The 17,647-nt window shown below is 39.7% G+C and overlaps 1 protein-coding gene across 1 annotated transcript in view; it reads right to left on the bottom strand.

Moving 5' to 3' along the window:
* Positions 1-3,323: 3,323 nt before the first annotated feature.
* LOC138958798 (ras-related C3 botulinum toxin substrate 1) overlaps positions 3,324-17,647 on the bottom strand; it is a 34,512-nt gene continuing 20,188 nt past the window's right edge. The window contains exons 8-10 of the mRNA XM_070330090.1: positions 6,449-6,511; positions 4,326-4,460; positions 3,324-3,684 (exon numbers count right to left, since the gene is read on the bottom strand). Coding sequence (XP_070186191.1) covers positions 3,529-3,684; positions 4,326-4,460; positions 6,449-6,511 — 354 coding nt within the window. The 3' untranslated portion in view covers positions 3,324-3,528. The remainder of the gene's footprint in view (positions 3,685-4,325; positions 4,461-6,448; positions 6,512-17,647) is intronic.

Genomic DNA, 17,647 nt, shown 5'->3' with positions numbered 1-17,647 from the left:
AAAGGGGGGTGAAAGGGGGATAATTTGTGTTTTTTAACGTTTTTTGTGTGTGTTTTATTTTCTACTGCTTTTTTTAAAAGTTATTTTTTAACAGAAAGTATTATAAATAATGTTATAACCAAACAAGGTGTAAAACCTATGAATTAGCTGAAATATTGTTAACATTGTACACAGAAATAAGGAGACAGTACAAAGAAAAAAACAAGCAAATCACGCATTCACTCACAGCATCCTGACTCAAATGAAACAAAACTGTAGATCTAACACTCACCAAATGATGTCTAGGTAATCCATATTGAATATAAGTCACATTTTCACAACAAAGTACCAACTGTACACCTATGAACAATTCCAAAAGGATTTGAAGGCTCCAGCCATCCATTGTTATCAGTGCTGCCACGCCCCCATAGCTCCTGCACGATTCCGAGATACATGTTCGTCTAGCAGTATCACCGCCAACCACGTGTAGTTTGCCGACTCGTACTAGCAACAACGGGACTGTTTCTTCCTCACTTTCACTGCTTGTATCGCTTTCGTGAGGCGAAAACGATACGTCCGAATCATGCTCTACGGGATCCTCTAGGTCCAACATCCGGAGAATCTCCTCCCGAGACAAGGCTCGCCTTTGGTTCATTTTTTTTCCTCAAAAACGCACACAAATCAGGCGGATTTGCAAATGGCAGAAGGGGACGCCAAGTGTATCAAGGGAAACAACTCAATTTATTTGCAAGCTTCAAAAACCGGGAAGCAATCACGAGTCGTGTACCCTCTATGGCTGGTACTGAAAAATGCGCTTCCCGTCCATGGGCGTGTCAGCGCTGGTACTGATTTATCAGTGTCCCGTCGCGAAAGTGTTAAGGGGGACTCCACTGACTCTGTACATGAAAGGAAATACATTTCTTTAGCTATGAATAATTTGCTGTTTTCGTATTGTTTTTAAGTAAGGCCTTGTGTGATTTTAAATACAGTATTTTGCTCAGGGTCACAGGTCTTGTTTTGTTATTTTTTCAGTGCTGCTTCTGGTTTGTTGCAAATGGTAGTCACTGTTTGTTTACAACTTTTGTTTTCAAATCATTGCTGCTAACGCAATATGTTTTTGTCATGGTATATAGCTTACATGGCTATATAATTATTATTTTATATGTATTTTAAATCCCTAAAAAGAAGCAGCCTTTTGATAGCAGGTGCAATATGTGAATTATTACAGAACTATACAGGTGTTTTGTAGACCAGACTTTGTGATCTTATGAATATTTCATCATTGTAACGTAATTTGTTAGAAAAAATGCATTTTTAAGTTAATAATTCAATACACGTGTACAGCTGATACAAATACATGTACTATTGTTATGATTAGAATATCGTTGTCGTCCTGGAATTTGGCGTTATTCATTTTAGACAGCGTTTCAGCAGAAGGCCAAAACTGATTATTTGCATTATGAAAGTGTTTATATTTGTACCTGGTATGGATAGAAAGATACAAAATGTAAAATCATGTATTATCCATCGTATTTTAGAGAACATTTCTCATGGAGAATGATTTACTTAGTCTAAAGCACAAAAACATCGATATCGCCAAGAATCGAGTTATGCCAAAATTCCAGGACGACAACGATATGTTGTTTAACAACATAAAAGTATCTATATATATATATATATAGCAATTATGTTGCAAATGATCAACATCATGGTGATATATTGTCTTTGAATTATGTTTGGTGATTGAAGAATGTGTATTGCATAATTTAGGTCACATAATTCTGGACAACTTTATTTGTGAAACTCTTGATGCTGTGATTATCATGATTGTGATGCTGTTTTAAAACATTTACGTTATCCAAAACAGAAAACTTTATTCATTACTGATGCATTTCTTGCGATACATTCATGTCCTTTTTTCTATGTGTATGTGTGTGTGTGTGTTAATGTGTGAATACTTAGTTATTTAATTGTTCTGTTTAATACTACTATGTAGATGACTCTGGCACATGCAAACTTAGGATTACAAGTAATGATTCTCTTCAGCGAGTTTTTTTTCCTTCAAAACCAAAACACATATACTGCACACACTGGCTTCATGAAGATAAGATCACAACTTGATACACCAATGTGTATGTACATTATACATTGCAAAATACACTTTGTAAACAATAAATAACTTGAATTCTTACAAGAAACAAAATGCATAAATACTATAGCTGATATTGTTTACATACACTTCGCCCCATTTCCTTTTCGCCCCACTGAGATGTTACCCTATCGGCCCAAAGGTTTTACCACTTCAGTGCAGTGAATACAATGGTTGTGATTTGGTGTTTATTTATTTACACAACAGATTTGTATACACATGTACACTTGTTCATGCTCTCTCTCTCTCTCTCTCTCTCTCTCTCTCTCTCTCTCTCTCTCTCTCTCTCTCTCTCTCTCTCTCTCTCTCTCTCTCTCTCTCTCTCTCTCTCTCTCTCTCTCTCTCTCTCTCTCTCTCTCTCTCTCTCCATTTTTCCTGTTCAAACAATATCTCAAGTGTGAAGTACATTCGGTTCACAATGTTCCATCTTTTGCTTTCAACACATATATAGCTGCCCTTTGGTGCTCGGATTTACCTTTGTCGTGATGTGTTCACAATTTACAACACACACAAAAGAATAGAGAAGCTTTGATTCTGAAGTTCTGTGATATCCCATCATCTTTTAGATAAATTAGAGTGATATACAGTATTTAAACAAAAAGAGGACGCAGCAGTAACCAGATTAGCATTTTCTTAGTCAATATTTTGGCAGCGACAAACTGCCTTCTTCAGGATGATGAAAGTCATATATAATGAAACAGGGGCCTACAGTATATTTACTTCAAATGCAGAATTTTGCTGACTTGTCTTCTCCAGGATTTTCTTTCTGAATATGAACAATAGGCTGTTGAAGTCACACTAAACAGCTACATAATCAACAGGGTTTCTTTTGTACCCTGTAAGTATAAATGCCTGTTCAGTTTGTACCCACCCCCCGCGGGTTAGGGGGAAGAATTTACCTGATGCTCCCCAGCATGTCGTAAGAGGCGACTAACGGATTCTGTTTCTCCTTTTACCCTTGTTAAGTGTTTCTTGTATAGAATATAGTCAATGTTTGTAAAGATTTTAGTCAAGCAGTATGTAAGAAATGTTAAGTCCTTTGTACTGGAAACTTGCATTCTCCCAGTAAGGTCATATATTGTACTACGTTGCAAGCCCCTGGAGCAATTTTTTTATTAGTGCTTTTGTGAACAAGAAACAATTAACAAGTGGCTCTATCCCATCCCCCCCCCCTTTCCCCGTCGCGATATAACCTTGAACGGTTGAAAACGACGTTAAACACCAAATAAAGTAAAGAAAGAAAGTTTGTACCCAACCAATAAACTGCCTGTTTCGGAGAGTGAAGACGGTGCCAAATGTAGACCCAAGTTTCACATTGTCAGATTGTGTGCCATGCATGCACAACTTCACACGAAAGTAGAAAATAAAATAAAAGGAAATACTTAATGAAAAAATTTGGGCTACAAGATCTTGCAACTTTTCTTTGTCTTCTGTGATTTCTTGTATGTGAGCTTGGTTTTGATGACCTCGTCAAACACGGCCTTGACCCCTTTCCCGATCAGAGCGGAACATTCCAGATACTTCTGAGCCCTGATCTTCTGTGCTAGCTCACAACCCTGTAAAGATGCAAGAACATGTGTTAGGATTATTTTTAGAATATGTTTAAAATGGGATTGTTTGTATTTGCTTAAAATTGGATCAAATTTCATTTGATTGGGACCAAATTCATAAATGTATCAATCTTTATTCACCTTCACGCATGTAATAATTGAGGTTTGGTGTTACATGTATATCTGCCATTGGCAAAGTTCATTTGCGTTGGCTAGATTAATTGTTGCTTGGGTGAAAGTACCGTCTGTTATTTCTGGCAAGGGCCTCGAAGGAGTATCAAGTTTGAGGCACAGAAAGGACAGTGACATGCTGCATATGTGCAAAAGTGAAAGCATGTCATAAATTGGTCGTGTGTGTTGGAGAGAGAAAGCGGCAATGGGGAAAAAAATAAAAATAAAATTGGGGATAGAGTCTGGGGGGGGGGGGGGGTGTGCGCGCGTTTGTTAATTGTGTGTGTGTGTGTGTGTGTGTGTGTGTGTTTGTGAGAGAGAGAGAGAGAGATAGAGAGCAGGAATGAGAAAAGGCTAATTTTTGCTGTGTCCACCTGTCTGTCTCTTTGCCGTGTAAGCAAGTAATTATAGGCTTGCCAAACAAGCGGCCAGTCTCTCCGTGCTTATTGCAGGTGATGTTTGAAGGGATATCTTACCTTTGCTTTAGTGATGGGTTCCAGTGATTTGCTACGAAGATGTGAAACCGTCTCTTTGTCGTCTCGCAGATCCGCCTTTGTGCCTATGAGAAGAATGGGCACGTCTGGGCAGTAGTGGTGGATTTCGGGATACCACTGCAACAATAATTGTCAAGTCACGTTTAATATAATATGAAGAAAAATGATAATAATAGAACGTTCTTATATATAGCACTTTTACCACCAGATAGCAATCTCAGTCCGGTTAAAATATACTTTGGACATTAAAGGCACATTTCTTCCCGTTAAGAACGTTTGGCTCACGGTCTCGGGTCTGGCCAAGCTTTTACATGGGACAAGACTAGTTTGCTAGTTAGCCTTCCTTGTGAACACATGCACACACACACACACCATGAAAACACCCTGACTGGACAGGGAACGACGGCCAACACGTGCAATCGTTGGTTCGACAAGACGGTTCATGTAGGTCGATGTTTTTGAGAGAGAGAGAGAGAGAGAGAGAGAATGAAAAAGGAGAGATAGAGAGGGAGAGAGAGAGAGGGAGAGAGATAGAGAAAAAAAGAGTGAGAGATAGAGAGGGAGAGAGAGAGAGACTGACAATGCGTGTTGTGATGAGTTGGATTATTGTAGTGAATTAATGTCTTAAAAAGTCACTCGTGGCGGCTTTTACTAAATTAATTCATCTAAGCGGCAATTCCGATCAGTCGTGCACAGAGAGCGACCCGGCTGTGTCATTTTGTGTATGTGACCAAGTGGAAGGATTGTCTTATCTCTTGTAAAAGCCTGACTAGATCTGACCAAACTTTTCACGGGAAGGAGTGTGCCTGCTTTTAAAGCTGAACACTGAGTTCATGTATAATGATAATGCAGGCAAACACTTATTAGCAATGATCGGCATGAATAACAAACCCAAATACATAGTCACCTACATAAAATAACTCACAAACATGCAAACTAACAGGCATATCCTTTGCTTAAACTACAAATAAAAGCACCTATACATACTCACATACACACACAACCTTCATCAATTACAGATCAACAGTGAATTAAAAGATTATCAAAAAAACTTACTGTCGGCTATGCAACAGTAAGTTATGAGATTATTTCTGAGTTCTCTCTCTCTCTCTCTCTCTCTCTCTCTCTCTCTCTCTCTCTCTCTCTCTCTCTCTCTCTCTCTCTCTCTCTCTCTCTCTCTCTCTCATAAAATTATGACAGAAAATGCACCCGAAACCATTTGCTCAAAGTTCTCCTTGAAGAATTCGCACCACTTTATAAAACTAAACACTCCTCTTCCTAGGATAGACCTATTTAAATCAAGTCTTGTTTATTCAGGAAGCAGCCTCTGGAACGCTCTTCCGGACGCCCTGCGGCAATCCACCAACACGGATTCTTTTAGAACCAAATATTCTTTCCATTTAATGAACTCTATGAACAAATAAACTTGATTGGTTGGTATGTTTTCTTTGTATACAGTTGTTCATTATCGGAATTATGGTTTATTGTGACAAAATCACGAAGATTTGGCTCTGTAATACATTGTTTTGCTGAGCTAATGTATTGTTGGGTTACTTTCCGTTTATCTTCATTGCTTTACACCCAATTTTGAACACTACCTTATGATCTACAATGCTTCTACATAATGCGCTTCATGTACATAAACTTATATGTTCTACCATTAATGTTTTTATGTAACCTTTTTCTAGTCATAGTTATAGTAAAATAGTTTAGTCCCTCTTTAGGGCGAGGCCCAGATGCAAAAAAACATATCTATGCTTATTCTTGTCACCCTCGAAAAATAAAGATTTGTCATTGTCATTGTCATTGTCTCTCTCTCTTTAAGGACAGGTTGTTAGACAAGGCAATGTGCCTTAAACCTTTATCCTTGTAAAGTTCGTTCGGTCTTTCGTTCGTTCTCTCAGGCTCTCTCTCTCTCTCTCTCTCTCTCTCTCTCTCTCTCTCTCTCTCTCTCTCTCTCTCTCTCTCTCTCTCTCTCTCTCTTCTCTCTCTCTCGTGCTCTCTTTCTCTCTCTCGCTCTCTCTCTCAGTCTTTCTCTCCTCCCCTCCCCTTCATATCGCTTGCATTTACCTATGTCTCAACGATCCCAATCAACGTGCACTTACTCTGAGGCGCACATTTTCAAAGCTGGCAGGACTGATAACGGAGAAGCAAATGAGGAAGACATCCTGTATGGGAGGAAAAAAAGATAACAGTAAATCAAGAATGTGTTAGCTGCGACGACAACAAATATACTCGTTTCTGTGGTGTGTGTGTGTGTGCCGGTGTGCCACGTGCACTTTGTGTGTGTGTGTACATCGTTTGTTACCTTTCTTAACCGGCCCAAGGCTAGTGTCTGGTCATGATGTTGTCGGTCAGTCTTTAGTCAATCGCACGCTAAAGCTGTGCCATTGTTTCTTTCACCAGTTCTAATTAACACCAATCATTTACTGGAAACCGTCGACAGTTTCTACACGAGACGGCATATTGGCGATTAATTACGTCAACGATCAGAATGATGATGACTACTCCGCAGAACAACAAAGACGACGACGAAAACAACGCTACAATATATGACCTCTGGCCCAGGCCTGAAAACACAAGAAACAGATCAAAACAAACAAAACAAAACAAAACAAGTCGCGTAAGGCGAAAATACCACACTTTAGTCAAGCTCAGTCGAACTCACAGAATGAAACTGAACGCATTGCATTTTGTCCGCAAGACCGTACACTCGTTGCATCGTCTGTCCACCGCTCGTGGCAAAGGCAGTGAATTTAACAATCCAGAAAAGCGCGGTAGCGGTTGCGCTGAGGAGGATAGCACGCTTTTCTATATCTCTATTCTTTTTAACTCTCTGAACGTGTTTTTAATCCAAACATATCATATCTATATGTTTTTGGAATCAGGAACGGACAAGGAATAAGATGAAATTGTTTTTAAATCGATTTCGGAAATTTAATTTTAATCATAATTTTTATATTTTTAATTTTCAGAGCTTGTTATTAATCCGAATATAACTTATTTATATGTTTTTGGAATCAGAAAATGATGAAAAATACGATAAACGTAATTTTGGATCGTTTTATAAAAAAAATAATTTTAATTACAATTTTCAGATTTTTAATGACCAAAGTCATTAATTAATTTTTAAGCCTCCAAGCTGAAATGCAATACCAAAGTCCGGCCTTCGTCGAAGATTGCTTGGCCAAAATTTCAACCAATTTGATTGAAAAATGAGGGTGTGACAGTGCCGCCTCAACTTTTACAAAATGCCGGATATGACGTCATCAAAGACATTTATCGAAAAAATGGAGAAAAAAACGTCCGGGGATATCTCCCAGGAACTCTCATGTAAAATTTCATAAAGATCGGTCCAGTAGTTTAGTCTGAATCGCTCTACACACACACACACACACACACATACACCACGACGCCTCGTCTTGATTCCCCCTCTATGTTAAAACATTTTTAGTCAAAACTTGACTAAATGTAAAGAGGGCGGAAAAACGGCTGCAATGACCTACCGTATTTGGATAGGATAGGGGTCTGATACGGTCATAGTCTTCCTGTCCTGCAGTGTCCCACAGACCCAGTTTATACTCCTGACCATCCACCATCAAATACACCTCGTCGCTGTCAAACCTGCACGTGACACACAAACGTATAACTATGCACTTGTGTGTAAGATTTTGCAAAATTCTTAACGAAAATCGAGACAACTAAAAATTAAACTCAGGAATAGAGAGAGAGAAATAAGAGTCACTGTGTGTGTAAGGGCGGGGTGTGCGTGCGTAGTGTCTGTGACAGACACTGACAGACAGACGGACAGACAGGGGAAGGGAAAGATGTGGCATTTAAACATCAGTCTGGGGCTTATAAATGCCACAACTACAACACACAACAACAAAAAATTAAGACACAACAACAACAACAACAATAAATGCACTTCCGTGATGGAAAATCTACTTTTACTTCGTGTTTCCCTCTTACATTATCATGCATTCGACTCTAAATCCGGATTAAAAGAGACAGAAAGACCAATGAACTAAAAACTTACACGGTTGGGATGTATTCGCCTGGAAATTGATTCCTGGTGTACATCATAATCAGACTGGTTTTACCAACGGCCCTGGAACAAAATCGTCAGAATAGCAGACACCTTGTGTATACTAAAGGATACAACGACGCAGCAAAACATGCGAGAGATCGATCAGAAGTGAACTAACCCAAGACGGCTCGTCAATAAACAAATACACAAGTAGCAACAATCCACAAGTAACTGATGTTGCACTGGCTTAAAAAAAATCGCTGTTCACAAAGTCGTTTGGAAAAAAAAGCATGAATTATTAACAAACTAACTAAAACGGCTCGACCGCCTTCAATGACAAAAACAAGTCGCGTAAGGCGAAAATACAATATTTAGTCAAGTAGCTGTCGAACTCACAGAATGAAACTGAACGCAATGCAACGCAGCAAGACCGTATACTCGTAGTCCACCGCTCACGGCATAGGCAGTGAAATTGACAAGAAGAGCGGGGTAGTAGTTGCGCTAAGAAGGATAGCACGCTTTTCTGTACCTCTCTTTGTTTTAACTTTCTGAGCGTGTTTTTAATCCAAACATATCATATCTATATGTTTTTGGAATCAGGAACCGACAAGGAATAAGATGAAAGTGTTTTTAAATTGATTTGGACAATTTAATTTTGATAATAAGTTTTATATATTTAATTTTCAGAGCTTGTTTTTAATCCGAATATAACATATTTATATGTTTTTGGAATCAGCAAATGATGGAGAATAAGATAAACGTAAATTTGGATCGTTTTATAAGTTTTTATTTTTTTTTACAATTTTCAGATTTTTAATGACCAAAGTCATTAATTAATTTTTAAGCCACTAAGCTGAAATGCAATACCGAAGTCCGGGCTTCGTCGAAGATTACTTGACCAAAATTTCAACCAATTTGGTTGAAAAATGAGGGCGTGACAGTGCCGCCTCAACTTTCACGAAAAGCCGGATATGACGTCATCAAAGACATTTATCAAAAAAATGAAAAAAACGTTCGGGGATTTCATACCCAGGAACTCTCATGTCAAATTTCATAAAGATCGGTCCAGTAGTTTAGTCTGAATCGCTCTACACACACGCACACACGCACGCACACACACACGCACATACACCACGACCCTCGTTTCGATTCCCCCTCGATGTTAAAATATTTAGTCAAAACTTGACTAAATATAATGAATGGAGGCAAGACAAGTGTTAAATTTTAAAAAAAAAAAAGATAAAATATAAACAAACGCCGTTCGTATAGAAGGTTGGCAACAACAATAAAAGAATGATTGTCAGTTGTATCAAATTAGGTGACAAAAGCTGACTGAGAAACAATTTGCAGAAGAAAATAGGGGGATGCTTGAAGCGAATGGTGAAAACATGTTTAATATCATTGTCCGGCAACAGCAAAACAATAAACAAAATATAGAGGAACCCCATTTTAAGACCCCCAATTTAAGACTCCATCTCTGCATGGGAGATCGAAAAAATCTCCACTCTTAATTACCCACCAGGCGACAGCGACTAGGAATCGAACTCACCGTCCTCCCGATTAGGAGGCCGACGTCTTACCACCACGCCACTGCGCCCGTCAAGGTGTATGGTTTGCTTCCCATCTACCGAACATTACAAAGAAGTGCATTCTGTTCTGTTATCTTTTATTCATATTACATTTTAGGTTTGATAAACAAAGGGAAATAAGCGCTCTAAATGCATACGACATGTGTAATAGAGTGAGAGTTATGCGGAACCAGTCTCCTGGCACCAGAGAGAATAACAAGCATTTAAATAAACAAGCGACCTTCATCCTCAAAGAAGAATGGTTGCCGCAAGCCCACACATGTTCCTGATTCTCCAAAGCACTCTAACACTTGCGTACACAGTCATACACAAGAACCAGCTTTTTACATTCAGTCAAGTTTTGACTAAATGTTTTAACATAGAGGGGGAATCGAGACGAGGGTCGTGGTGTGTGTGTGTGTGTGTGTGTGTGTGTGTGTGTGTGTGTGTGTGTGTGTGTGTGGAGCGATTCAGAGTACACTACTGGACCGATCTTTATGAATTTGTACATGAGAGTTCCTGGGTATGATATCCCCAGAAGTTTTTTTCATTTTTCGGATAAATGTCTTTAATGACGTCATATCCGGCTTTTCGTGAAAGTTGAGGCGGCACTGTCACGCTCTCATTTTTCAACCAAATTGGTTGAAAGTTTGGTCAAGTAATCTTCGACGAAGCCCGGACTTTGGTATTGCATTTCAGCTTGGAGGCTTAAAATTTAATTAATGAGTTTGTTCATTAAAGTTGTCATTAAAATCGATTTTTCGCAAACAGATTTAAAATTGATTGCATCGTATTCTTCATCACATTCTGAATCTAAAAATATATACATATGTCATGTTTGCTCTTAAAATGTGATCACAATTAACAAAAATAGATTAATTATAGTCTTACGATTAAAATTTAAGAAATCGACCCAAAAAGGATTTCATCTTATTCTTTATCATTTCCTGATTCCAAAAACATATAGATATGATAGGTTGTATTCAAAACAAGCTCAGAAAGTTAACAACAATAGAGAAAAGCGCGCTTTCCTGCTTGGCACAATACGCTACCGCGCTAATCTGGCGTGTCAATATCACTACGTTTTGCACGTGGGAGGCCGAGCGATTTCCTTCACGCGGGGATTGACGAAGCTGTACAGTCTTGGTAAAACAATACAGTGCGTTCAGTTACATTCCGTGAGTTCGACAGCTTGACTAAATGTGGTAATTTTGCCTTACGCGACTTGTTATTTTTCATTTGATTTTCCTCTTTTCCTTCTTTTGCCCTTGATTCTCTCTCTGTCTCTGTCTCTCTCTCTTTCTGCTAACACTGATTCTAACCTGACCAGTTAGGTCAGTAGATTCCATATCGGCACTCCTCAACATAACCATACATAACACTAGACCTAAAAACCCAGAGTTGCAATGCGTGTTAAATTTTGTCAACATGTAATTAAGCCTATTTTCTTGATTCAGTTGCCTGTCAAGTGGGACTTTGATACGGAAGTTGGCATCAGTGACCCACTTTTTACTTAAGGGCTCTCATCACTTCCGTATCGTGCACCAATTATATAATGAGTAATTATTTCAGGCTGCCAGCGAGCATCATGTCATGTACGGCACAGGCACATGAATGTAATCATGGGCCACATGTTTGCGGTTTATTTGTTTGCATCTTTCTTTCTTTCTTTCTTTTCCTGTGGTTAGTTTTGAAGAGTAATACACAAACACTGATACGTACATGTGTTTCTGCCAACAGGTTCACAAGAGGAACGAGAAAACAAAAGAGAAAACCGTGGAACTACTGTGAGAGCGACACAACTAGACTGACGACTCGGAGGGAGAGGACTTGAAGAGCGGAGTGGGAGGGGGGGGGGGGGGGGGCGGAGGGGGGCAGGGACAGGCAGGCAGACAGGGACAGACAGGGAGAGATGAGACAGAGAGACAGGCGAACGGACGGATGGCACGGACGGACGGACGGACGCGGGAAAGACAGGCAGGCCACAAACAGAGACATACAGACAGACACGGACAGACAGACAGACAGACAGACAGACAGGCAGGCAGGCAGGCAGGCAGACCGACAGACAGACGCCGGGACGGACGGACAGACACACAGACAAACAAACAGACAGAGGCAAAGAAAGGCTAGATATTCACGGTAAGATGCCTAGTATCTATATATATATATGACTTGTGTCTGTGTGTCTGTGTGTCTGTCTGTGTCTTCGCGATGCACGGCCAAAGTTCTCGATGGATCTGCTTCAAATTTGGTGGGCTTATTCACAGAGACCCCGGACACAACCTGATCGATGAGATATTTCAACACGTGCTCTCAGCGCGCAGCGCTGAACCGATTTTGGTTCCACCTCAGCTACCCAGGCCCCCATACCGACACACCAAAGCCGCTACACCACATCACAACGCCAAAGTTCTCGGTGGATCTTTTTCAAATTTGGACACCGTATTCAGCTACACCCCGGACACAATATCATCGATGAGATATTTCAACACGTGCTCTCAGCGCGCAGCGCTGAACCGATTTTGGTTTTTGTGTTCATTTCACCATTACAAGTAACTCTTCCTTATCTTCTCCAGGTTTTCAGCGTTTACCTCCCTTCCTTCGTATGGTGCACGAGGGGGCATCTTCGGATATTCCCGGCGTTCTGTTACTATTTTTAGAAGGTCACCGCAGTGTCCAGAACGTAAATTGGACCCGTAAATTATCCTCTCTGTAAAAGTGCAAAGGTCGAATCAATTTATAGCCACGCGAAAAATACACTGTCATCTATCTCTCTATATATACGGCTTCTCTGTGTTTGTGTGTGTGTGTGTATGTGTGTCTCTCTCTCTATGTGGGCAACACCTGTGGATTGTTCAGTTCTGTTTGTGATGTGGTCTGGCGGCTTTTGTGTATTTGTATGTACTGGCCTTCCTTTGAGAAGCCAGAACAGTTCAAAAGGGCTTAGAGATAAGCTCTAAATTGCTCAAACCTGTTTGAGTGGAGTTCGCCTCCAAAGGTGATTAACACGGTTACATTCGTCGACAAGGATGGGACTCGATATGGTCAGGAATGGCATTATGGCCACTGAATCATTTTCGTGCTGTTCCCATTCCACGAATCTGGGAGGGACCTAAGCTTGGCGGGTCCATTGTTCGGACCCGGCAAAGCCGGCGTACGGCTCTAAGTATTTCATCCCGGCGAAGCCGGCTACCCGGCGAAGCGGGTATTCCTCTAGTATAATATATTTGTAGAATCGCAGGAAAGAAAACAATCGGATACAAACAATCTAGAATGACAGATTGCTGTGCCTGTCCTACTTGTGCACTTTGTGAGCCCAAACAATGGGGCCTATGCAGCACTCTGTCCCAAAAGTAAAACGGTCAACACCAGATAGTGCCATGAAGGCGGAATAAACAAAGCAAAAACTGTTTTCAATAAGTGCCATATGCCGCTTGTGAACTTTTCTATCGCGGGATAATGGTCAGAAGAAGGATGAAAAAGTTAACCGACATTTGCGCACAGCTGTTCGAGCCTATCGTAAAATAACATAACAGAGCTTTACACAATGGATGCTGTTCTTAACAGAAAACATTTGCATGTCTATTGGATTTTAACAGTGCCAGCTGGTTATTTTCTCTTGTTTTTAACCTTCTTCTTTTCTTTTCTTTTATTTCTATTTCGTTTTATTTCACTTCCATTTCACTTTCCTGTTGAATTCAATTTAATCTAATTTATTTTATTTTATTTTTAATTTAATTTAATTTATTTTATTTTTTTTTTATTATTTTTTTTTTATTCTAAGTTTTATTACAGTAATCGTTCTTTTGAATTGTATTATTTTACGTTTCTTTTAACATCATTTCGTTAATAGATTGAAGAGTATGAGTAATTTGTCTGTAAAATTGTGTTTACTGCCATTTCAGCTTTGTTTTACATACTGCGTTACATTGGTGTTCACCCTTACCCATCACCCACAACGACGCATTTAACATCTCTCTGCATTGCTTCTCCCGCCGTGTCCCTTCCCTCTTTTATCTTTTGATCGGATGCCACCGCTGAAAATGAAAATAACAATTTATTAACAGAGACGAGACGATCAGAGAGAGAGAGAGAGAGAGAGAGAGAGAGAGAGAGAGAGAGAGAGAGAGAGAGAGAGAGAGAGAGAGAGAGAGAGAGAGCTATTTTGCGTTGTCGCTGCAGTGAAAAGTGCACTACTAATCTCCTCGTTCACTTGTTGGGGGGGGAGAGAGAGAGAGAGAGAGAGAGAGAGAGAGAGAGAGGAGGAGGTGGGAGAGAGGTACGTATTTATATATATATAGAGAGAGAGAGAGACACAGGAAGACACACAGAGAGATTGAGACTGATACACTGATACTGACACATGTTTAATGAATATGGACAGAACAGAGAGAATGAGAGAGAGAGAGAGAGAGAGAGAGAGAGAGAGAGAGAGAGAGGGGGGGGGAGGGGGGAGGGGCGGGGGAGTTAGCAAACAAACAGAAAGAAAGAAACAAAAATAACCAACAAACAACAGTCGAGCATCTGTTTTGTTGATATTTTCTTTTCCAACTTATACATTTTATAAATAACTGTAATAGCACGGAAACAACACAGCCAGAATTTGTCCCATCTTATAGTTTCTTCAGTCGTGAAAACTGATTACTCTAAAAGAACAACAAATAAAGAAATAACCATCCAACCCACACACACACACCACACACATGCACACAACCGTGCCTCGCGTGTGTGCGCACGCATACACACACACACACACACACACACACACACACACACACACACGTGACACACACATACACCGTCACACACACACACATACTACACACACTGACACACACACTGACACACACACACACACACACACACACACACACACGCAGCACGCACCCACGCGCGCGCGCGGAAGGAAAATTACGAATTCAAACAACAATTTAATTAATCTTTACAACAAAATTGAAGAAGAAAAAGATCTACCGACTGATTGAATTATAAGAAACCTTGTTATACGTTATTACAGTACAAGTTAAAGGCACAATAATTTGTTACAGCAACATACGGAGATCACGTATTTAACATACAGTATCGACGTAATCAAGATAGATCCTTTGTACTAACGAAGAATGCATAAAACTACCCAACTTTCATGATTAAAACAAACGTGTAAATCACACAAATGCTTCAATTCAATTGCCACTTTTGATTGATAAAGTTATACAGTGAGAAAAAAACTATGTTGAACATAAATGAATTAACAAATAAACTGCACTCTTACCTGCAGATGGGGATGTTGAAGTCGATACGCACACGTGTATTCTGAGGTCAAAATCAACCGAACAAACAGTGCAGGAATTTGTTTGAACTGTGCAAGACAGTGCACATAACAAGGCCAGTGTTTTTCGCACCGAGTCACTCAACCGGTCACCTCATGGGTGAGTACACACAATACACACTCCACCCAGCTAGCTACCCGCTTTTCCTCAGTGAAGATTATAAGGTTAAAGTTAGGGTTAGCGCTTATATATACATCTTACACCTGCAGAGCCACTCAGTTGGATGATCTCTTCCTGGACACATGCATAGCTAAATAAACATTACTCCGCTGCTAATATTAGAACGGCTAAAAATAGTAACAGAACTGCGACAGCGGTACAGCAAGGCAGATAAATACCAGTACAACTGAATTAGAATTAGTATTACCGGTTGAGCTACACATCCTAACAAACTTTCTTGTGAAGAAAATCAACGCAAAATCAAGGACGAAAGAGGGAGATATTAAGGGACACAAGTCCATAAGAACTCCCTCTCATCTGCATTTCCTGAACGTGAATAAAAAATGTTCAGATTTTGACAAATAGTTTACAATATAAACAAATTAAATTTGTCGTATTCTTTAAGAACAATAACAGTAGCGCGTTATGCTAAAAATAAATCATGCACATCTTAAACACAGATGAATATTATGAAGATTTCAACAAGACAAACACTGTGTAAGAAGTGGACTTTGTTCCGTCTTGGGCAGCAAATTTCAGCCTCTGTGATAACTCAATTACCGCTGACACGCATGACTGAGCGTGGGTTCTGGAAGAGCAGTTTTCAGAAATATTGTGTGCGCTGTGTTGAATATATATTTGCCTTGGTCGATAATGATGAAACAGTACCCAATATTGACGGACTGTGTGTTGTTATCTTCTGCTATGATCTGTTGAGACAGTGATATCAAAATCGAGTGTCGAAACAGACCAATAGCAGAAGATATCATCACACAGTCAGTCAATGTTAGATATATTGCTAATTCTCTGGACATTTTGTATTTACTGTAAAGAAATTAGAAAAGTATTTGTCTCAGTTTTGGCTGTTCCATATCCCTCCCTCTGATTATTATTCCTTTTTGTTTACTCTTTTCTTGTACTTTTCAGGGTTTTTTTAAATGTCTTTTCTTTCAAAAAGTCTCTAGTCACTTGCTCAACTGATATCGACGAAAATGTCGTCGATATCACTTTTGCACTGAGCTCAGTTTTGCCCAATTGACCATGGAAATCCACGTAACATATGAAATAGCAATATAAGACGATATGCTCCCCCGGGACCGAACAAACAACCCCTGGTCTGACAACAAGCCACCAAACATCTTATATTGTTCTTTTCAATGACATGCAAAACTTGTTCAGTTTTAGGTGCTCTATATTTTTGTCGTTTTTGACGTTAAAACTTTGCCTTTGTGAATTTGATTCTCGGGAGTGTCTGTGTTGTAGGTACCGCTGTATGGACACTACCTCATGTAAAATGAATGACCTTTCTAGTCATATTACTGATTTTACAAATAAACGGTCTCATCATAAAGGGCTATAGAGGAAATACCGGTTCAAACGCCTGAAAGACTTTTTACGTGATCATTTGACTTTTTCAGTAATTTCGTATCAGTGACAGTGTTGTTGGCCCAAACTTTAAGCCACTCCAACGGGCGGGCAATAGCCTATATTCAGTGGATTCTAACCGGACAGATTTTATGATACAGAATTTTGAATGTGATCAGTGACATGCCAAGAATCCTATAAACTAGGGTTGGGTAATTGAATGGGGTATCTGACTGGTCAATTACAATCACATGACCTATCTTGGAAGTGGTATTAATTCCTGGTTTACGTTTGTTGTAATGATGTGTTTCTGTTTAAATTATTGTAACGTGTCTTTCCGATATGGCTTCAAATAGCGTAATTACATGACGTTTTCGTGGGCTTAAATTAGATCAGTTTCTCGATTCGCATGAACATATTTCCTGGAATGTCCGAGTGATTTTAATCTTCTTCTTCTTTTTTTAAATGACACATTGCCGAACAGACTGATGTTCATGTTCGGATAGCTTCGCTGACTGTATCTCTGAAAACAGTGCTTCGTTTCAATGTGCCCGGTCACGCATGTCAATCCGAGTACAATCAGTGATCATCAGTGGAACCCCCCTTTTAAGACGGCCCCCCCCCCCCCCCAATTTAAGACTCCCTCCTTTTTTAGACCTTGTTTTTTCACTTTCTGTTCTTTAACCTCTGTAAAATGACTCCCATTTTAGCACTCCCTCCTTTTTAAGACCTGATTTTCTCAGATTTTTGGAGGTCTTAAAAGGGGGGTTCAACCGTATCTCTTAAAACAGTGCTTCATTTCAATATGCCCAGTCACGCGTGTCAATCCGAGTATAGGTTGGTCTCGGT

Source organism: Littorina saxatilis, linkage group LG2, assembly GCF_037325665.1.
Source record: "Littorina saxatilis isolate snail1 linkage group LG2, US_GU_Lsax_2.0, whole genome shotgun sequence".
In the NCBI taxonomy this organism is placed as follows: Eukaryota; Metazoa; Mollusca; class Gastropoda; order Littorinimorpha; family Littorinidae; genus Littorina; species Littorina saxatilis.
Note: the sequence above shows the minus strand (reverse complement) of the source record. Positions and strands in the feature narration are given on the sequence as shown.